A 7,886-nucleotide genomic window follows, 5' to 3' on the forward strand; every position below is an offset into this window, starting at 1 on the left:
GCAGGCATGGGTTTTGCATTTTATCTGGTTATTTCAGACATCAGTTGTGTTTTGTGATGGGGTTTAAATCCACCTGACAAGTAGGTTTCAGAAAACCGATAAAACCAGGATCACATACAAGGACTTAACAGTGCAGATTCCAAGGAACCTCAATCGAATGAAATCAGAAACTCAGATGTGAACAAAACTGTGAGATGTTAACCACAAGTATGAGTATAACATACTAAAAGATCAAATAATCTGATGGTCTTTTTTGTTTTGGGAACAATCTGATGGTCATCGAAAGTGCTGAAAAGTGTTCCAATTCTGCAGGAAACCTTTAAACAGGAACAACTTCAATATAGAAAAACTTAAATAAACTAAGATCAGATGTGCTCTAATTTCTGGTTGGAAGTAGGGTCAGTATATAGATAACTAAATATCAAAAGGAGGAGCTCATCGAACGGTTGGTTTTTTAAACCTGAGAGTTTCAATCAAACAAGGAACCTCAAAACAGAATCTCCGAAACAGCGATGGAGAAAAATAATTTCAAAAGCAACGATCAGATTCTCATCAAAAACTGGTCGAGGGCGCTAAGTAATGAACAGAACACAATATCAGAAAATCAAGTTGATCCAATGGTTAGATCACACAATACTGAAGAATCCTAGTCGCCATAGAACATCACAACATAGCAATCAATTGTGAGCACAAGATAAGAGAAGAAGTAAGGTCATTTATAGCTTGCTTAGAGCTTATTTAGGGTCCTATTATTAAGTTGTGAAATCCCATTTGGGTTTACAAAATTATCCTGTGTAATTTAGGTCCGAAGATAATCGTATGGTTTCAAGGCACTGCATTTCTACAGTACTGGCATTCTCAGTCTATGCAGATTTGGAAATAAATCTGTGCTAGGATTGGGATGCTAGCTTTCTATTTTATTCCGGTCAGCATAGAGCCTTTGTGAGCCATTTTGACGGATGGAATAACAATTAACTTTTTAGATAAAGGTTGCAGTCAAGTAGCTTTTGCTTAGCACCATTTTTCTTTTGCAGGGGCAATGTAAAGTGAGTAAGCAAAAGTAATGATCTTTCTGAGTTGCCTGGTGCTCAGATAAGCCACAAACAAGGCAAAGGGAAAGACCAGTTCAGTTCATTTTTGTGGAGGCCTGAGCTAGCTTTTTGCACTCGTACTGGCTGGTGACGTGGTTCTCTAGCATTTTGTGCACTTACTTCTGGAGTATTTACTTCCTTACTTCTTAATCTCAACCTTCTCTTGTTCAGATAATACACTCTATTGCAAGTTCCCAACCTGAACAAGTTTTATCATTGGCTGTTGTTGAAGGTATCATGGTAAAGGTTCCTAAAAATATACCCAGAAAATTTTTACCTCAATTCTAAAGCACCGATTACTGAAGAATTTCCTGTAGGTGTGTCAACAAAATTCTTCCTTATGGATGTCCTTGCTTCAGGTTATCAATCCTGTGTACTAAGCTTAGCAGCTCAAAACTTGTAAGAAAACTCAATATTTTGTGTGTGTGTGTGTATATATATATATAACTTTTTAAATTTTCTAAACTGATTTGTAAAAGGACTCCTAATCACTCTTATGCTAACTTGAAGGAAATAGACTCAAAACAGAACTCTTAAAAGGTTTTAAGTATCCTAATTTAACTCAAAACAATTAACTATATTAATCTCGTGCACTAATTTTACCCTCAGTTTATGGGCTTATAAAAGAGGCAAAAAAAATAAATAAATAAATAAAGTCAGAGACCCCGTTACCCAACCCCTCCCCCCAAAAAAAGTCAAAGACCCGTAGAACACAACCATGTGCCAAAATAAATTATTCTGAGGCCCAATTGGTCTGATTGGGCAGCCTTACTGCATCATCTTGTCTGTGCTTGTTTTTTCTGGGTGAAGTTTGCACATACTTCATTGCAATTTGTTGATAAAGATTATGAATTGACTTTGGTGCAGGCGAGTGGAGAATATGGAGCATGAGGAGACAGGATGCCAGGCTCCACCGGAGGGTCCTATTCTTTGCGTCAACAACTGTGGTTTCTTTGGAAGTGCAGCCACCATGAATATGTGTTCCAAGTGCCACAAGGACTGGATTTGGAAGCAGGAACAGGCTAAACTTGCAGCTTCATCTATCGGGAGTATCGTGAATGGAAGCACTACCAGTAATGGGAAGGACCCTGTTGTTACTGGCAATGTGGATGTTCATGGAAGCACAAGCAGTAATGGGAAGGAGCCTGTTGTCGCTGGCAATGTGGATCTTCCTGTTGCTTCAGTGGAGCCTAAGAACATATCAACACAGGTATCTTGTGCTTCAGTCTCAAGTGAGGGTGAGGTGAAGGCGAAAGAGGGTCCAAATAGATGCAGCACCTGCAGAAAGCGTGTGGGCTTAACAGGGTTCAATTGTCGGTGCGGAAACCTTTTCTGCGTCAGTCATCGCTACTCTGACAAACATAACTGCCCCTTTGATTACCGTACTGCTGCTCGGGATGCTATAGCTAAAGCTAACCCAGTCGTCAAGGCAGAAAAGCTTGACAAGATCTAAGGAGTGACTGAGTAAAGATTCATGTGCTGCAGTATATTGCTTCTCACTTTCCCATGCGTCTTACGTTATGTTGGCTGCTATTCTCTGTAGGTGTCCATTATTGGTATTAATGATTGCAAGCATCATAATTAGCCCTTCTGTTGAGTCTGAACTCTATATTTCTTGCTGATTGGGCAAGGATTTCTTTGTTGGCTCCGGTGTGTTAGTCTTCACTTGTGCTGTTTGATGGACATCATTGTGGCTTATAACTTGGTTAGCATTGTAATTTGTGGTCCTGGTTCACCTGGCATTTCATTCTGGTGCTACTTCCATAATGTACATACAATACTGCAAGGATATGATTGTTATCTGTGCAGTCTTGTTTGTTTGGGTCTCTGAACTTAGACTAGTGGTTTTCACTTCCTTCTTAAGGTGGGGAAGGGCTTGCCTAGAATCAGAACCAATATCTTGAAGTTATTCAAGGCTAGTTTACATCACTCTTGCACCTCACTGACGGTCACAGAGAGATAGTGTGAGATGTTATACCCATGTAGGAAGAAGATGGATGTGTGCGCTAATGTGCAATGTCTATGTGCGTTACTCGAGTAGGGGCTCTGTAGCAATCAAGCTACTGCGTTCCCTATTGGGGGTTTTTTTGGGAGGGTGGGGTGTGGGTGTTACATCCATCACCGGAACACTGATTTATACTACAGATTTTGTGGTGTAGCAGGGGCACCCGTAAGCCTCATCCATTGATGATTTGCTGCTTTCCAGTTATTGTGGTATTATAGTATTATAGTAGCAACATCATATTATCTCGAGACTGATTTTGACTTCTTATTATTATTTGTGGGATTTATAGTTCTATATTGCAGTTCTTGTCAGTCAATCTTTTGGATACATGGAGTAACCTCAAATCCTTAAAATTCAGCATTCAGATAGGTTTGGATGATGGTCGCTGGTCGGTCTTTTATATCTGACATAATGACTATCTGGTTTGGAATTTCTGATGGAACCATTACTGTAATACGGAGGCTGTTTTTGGTATGCATTCTGGGTCTGTTTCGTATGCATTCCCAATCTGAACTCCTGGAATGGGTTCAAGAAAATGCATTGTTCTGGAATGCGTCCATTCTGCGTTCTAAAATGAAGGGACTTATACATTTCAATCATCGATACTCTCAGAGCGCGGATCTGTAGAGCAATTGCGGCTATTGCTTTTTTGAACCTTCTTTCCGCTCCCTCCATCTTTGTCTCCGGTGACAAAACCTTGATCACATTGCAATCCTTGATACTCTCTCTCTCTCTCTCTCTCTATGGCAAAGTTGGTGAAGTACTTACGACGGAAGACGCTGACAGAAAGCTCAACAGTGGTGGAAAAGGCCTTGCGTTTGAGGATGCCCAGATGGTGCCTCTTGCAATGATCTACATGGGCAGGTGGATGAAAAGCACAATACTCTCTTTCTGATCCTGACTGAACACATATGATGAACAACCAAACTCTAAAACTCAATCTAAAGTTCTCGTACCTGACGACAGGAGAAATCCATCTCCATCACCACTCCAATACCATTCTACGACATCAGTAGTGGATGATTTATCCCCATTCTCCTCCCTTTCATCCTCCTTACGTTTTAGACAATTCCTCATTATATGTGACCTTGACCCTTGCAATAATAACAATTTTTTTTTTGTGACCTTTTAATTTGGAGCGATTCTTGTACTTGCCAAACTCCTCTAGTCTCTCACTTAATCTACCTTTATCTTGAGCACCATCTGCAACCAAGGAACAACCCTCCTCTGATGCTACCTCACTCTATTTTTTTGCCATGTCTTATTCATCAGTAAAACAACAATAACCTCATCAAATTTGAGAGTATCTTTACTAAATAGTAGTGTAGTCACCATGTGATCAAATGAAGGAGCTAGTGACACCAGCAGATGAGTGCCTTGTCCTCCTCTTCGATTTTCATATCAAGAGCTGACAATTCCATTTATATCCTGTTGAATTCATCGCACTTCAGACTTCACTCCCAATAACAACTGAAAGCAATATAATTGTTTCTTTAAAAAAGAAAAGAAAAAAAAGAAAAAAAAAAAGAAGCTTTGTCCAGACTTCCTCTAGATCTGCAAACTTGATGACCTCATGAAGAGTGTTACCCAAAAGATATAATTAAATTGTTCTATTTGTTAAATCCCTCAACTCTTGCCACTCATCGTCCTTCATCTTCTCCAGTCTTTTCGATTACTTTCTAAGGGCTTTGACTATCCCCTCTTGTAAGAATATTTTTCGCTTGTTGCCATAGAGTAAAGTCATTATGGCCATTGAAAGGTTCTACGGAAAAAGTTGAACCTTTCACCCCCATCTGATTATGTCCTTAATGTCTGCCATCAACCTCAAGAAATCTAATTACTCTTGAACTTGCATGAATCTGCACAAACTATGCCAATGGAGTGAAATCTGTCAGATCTATTTGTTCCATTATGTCTGGAACGCCAAAAAATTCTTGAGAGTACTTAGCCTCTATATTATACCCCAAGTAGGAAATTCGATTTCCTGTATAAAGCGAAACTCGTATAGTATCAACTTTGAATTTTTTTTTTTTTTTCAAACTTGTAAAAACTCCTTTCCTTCGTTCAACCTTTATTATTATTTTTTGTTTTTGTTTTTATTTTTATTTTTTTAATTTTAAATCTTCTTCCATGGGAACTAACCACCTACTCTTACTTTTTGTTTATTAAAAACAAATTTAAAAAACTTAAACAAAAAACGAACTCAAAATTTTCCTTTTCCCACCATACAAGGCACCTTTCTCTTATTTTTTTTTTGGGCAATTACCATCACTCCTACACTTAGCCTATATTTACTAAAATTTTCTTACCTTGAACTTTTTTTTCTGATACTTCCCTACATTTAAACTCTTATATCTCCTTCTCTATCCCTTGTTGTTTTTTAATATCCATATTAGCCTTCCTTTTCACTTAAGTTTACTTTCCCTTAGCCTTCCTTTTCACTTAAGTTTACTTTCCCTTTTAGTATTTTTCTTATTTTTTCTCATCCTCCTTCAAACGTAAGGGAAGGCAACCCCAGCCCCAACCTTTAACCCCTCACCCACCCTCAGCTCTACCCTTATCTTGCAACCCAGTTGGTCCTGTTCGAGACACAGGTCAGTGCAGTTGTGCTCTCTAAGTAGTCTGCGAAGGCCCAAAATGTAGAAACGCAACCCTAAAACGATGTAGAAGATAATGGAAAAACAAGAACAAGCAATGCACACAGATTTATGAGGTTCGGAAGGTTGCCTACGTCCTCGGTGAGATGAGATCTTGCTTCACTATTAATGGAGAATAGGGTTACAACTCTCGTTCCTCACACCTCTTAGTATTGCTTGCATTACAGAGTAAGAAACCCTCGCTATGAATATATAGCGAAAAACCCTAATCCGAAAAGTACAAAACTGCCCTCAAATAAAACTGCACTCCCTTTGAATATATAGCATTACTGCCGTCCTGCCTGCTGAGGCGCTGCATCAGTACTCCCTAAATTAAACTGTAACAGAATACAAGACATCGTACACCAACACAAAACTCCTCTAGTTGCATCATCCTGATCGTCATGATGTCCCACACCTACCTTCTACTCTAGAGAGAGAGAGAGAGAGAGAGAGAGAGAGAGAGAGAGTGTGTTAATGGGAGCCCAAAGGGCTTAGGGGATGCCACAACCAAACCAACTGGAAGAAAGAAAGACAAAACTGAAACAGTTTGGACTCGCGGTGCACTAGATGGACAAACCGAGAATCAAGGAGAATGGCAAGGCTTGATGAAGATATGGGCTGCTACACATGATTGGCTAATGCTTAGTCATCCCATTTAAGAATTAATTACTATACAATGAGAGCCTGAAAATTAAGCTAGATAGACAAGAAGTCTTATCCTTGATGAGGACGGCTGCTTATGTTTAAATCTAACGTCCTCAGAGGGTCTCCTAAGGGATAAGACCTTACATCAACTGGTTTCTGAGGAATGTCCCCAAAGATTTGTAAAAACGCAACCCTAAAACGATGCAGAAGATAATAGTAAAACAAAACAAACAATGCACACAGATTTACGAGGTTCGACAAGGTTGCCTACGTCCTCGGTGAGATGAAATCCTGCTTCACTATCAATGAAGAATAGGGTTACAGTGCTCGTCCCTCACACCTCTCAGTATTGCTTGCATTACAGAGAAAGAAACCCTCACTATGAATATATAGCTGAAAACCCTAATCTGAAAAAGTACAAAACTGCCCTCAAATAAAACTGCACTCGCTATGAATATATAGCATTACGTTGTCCTGCCTGTAGAGGCGTTGCACCAGTACTCCCTGGATTAAACTATAACGAAATACAAGACATCGTGCACCAACAAGATTTGAACAAAATTTTTATTTTTTAATGATTTTTTTTTATTGAGGATCTTAGGCTCCTTCTCAAGGTCCTTACCAGACCATTCGTCAATCTTGGAAGCAATGTGATAGGTGTTGCAATAAAAAAAAAAAAAAAAAAAAGAAGGGAGGAGGAGGTGGAGAGATGAACTGGTTACTAAGGAGGGGTAATCTGGGTATTTACAAATAGCAGGGGAGAAGAATATGTAAAAGTTTAAATATAAGGAAGTATCAGAAAAAGATCAAGATGAGGGGAGTTTTAGTAACTATAGGCTAGTGTAGGGGGGTGATAATAATTGCACCTTCCTTTTCCCACCGTAGCACCTTTTTTTTTTTATTTCCTTGATTTCTCTCTCCTTCTCTCCCCCCCCTTCCCAACACCCAAATCCTTTCCCAACAAGTGTTGAATCGAAGAGGGGAAAAAAATATCATGAGATGTTTCCACTCCATTGCCATATGTTCAAAAATAATGAGAAAGGGAATTTTTTTTTACGATAATCAATGTCTTGTTTTCATCCGTATTAGAATCATAATGGAACTATATTGGAGAATCATATCCTCTTCCGCTCCTTATGCATCATTCTTTCCTTAGATCTCCTTGCAAATCTTGTAACAATCTGCTGAGCCTGGCTTTGATACCAGTTGTTGGGGACGAATGTGCAATCGTGAGGAAGAAACCTAAATAAACAACACACACAATGTCACACCCCGTTCACACTGAACCGGAGCGGTGACCGAGTTAACACCGGTTAACCCAAACCTGCCAGGATCATCAGATACTGTATTCCACCACAGCATACGCACACTAACATAAGTTCATCAGATCAACGGAAGACTAAGTTTTACCTGTGAATAAATCCCATATACTTGATACCCGAATGATGATACAATAATTATATACATTTGGGCCCGAAGGCATGATATATACACAAAAAGAATAAA

At 39.2% G+C, this 7,886-nt stretch overlaps 1 protein-coding gene across 1 annotated transcript; it reads left to right on the forward strand.

Moving 5' to 3' along the window:
* Positions 1–1,938: 1,938 nt before the first annotated feature.
* LOC122075439 (zinc finger A20 and AN1 domain-containing stress-associated protein 8-like) lies at positions 1,939–2,833 on the forward strand. Its single transcript, XM_042640469.1, has one exon. The coding sequence runs from the start codon at positions 1,972–1,974 to the stop codon at positions 2,542–2,544; it is 573 nt and encodes a 190-aa protein (XP_042496403.1). The 5' UTR covers positions 1,939–1,971; the 3' UTR covers positions 2,545–2,833.
* Positions 2,834–7,886: the final 5,053 nt, after the last annotated feature.

The sequence above is a fragment of the Macadamia integrifolia genome, chromosome 4 (genome assembly GCF_013358625.1).
Source record: "Macadamia integrifolia cultivar HAES 741 chromosome 4, SCU_Mint_v3, whole genome shotgun sequence".
NCBI classification, from domain to species: domain Eukaryota; kingdom Viridiplantae; phylum Streptophyta; class Magnoliopsida; order Proteales; family Proteaceae; genus Macadamia; species Macadamia integrifolia.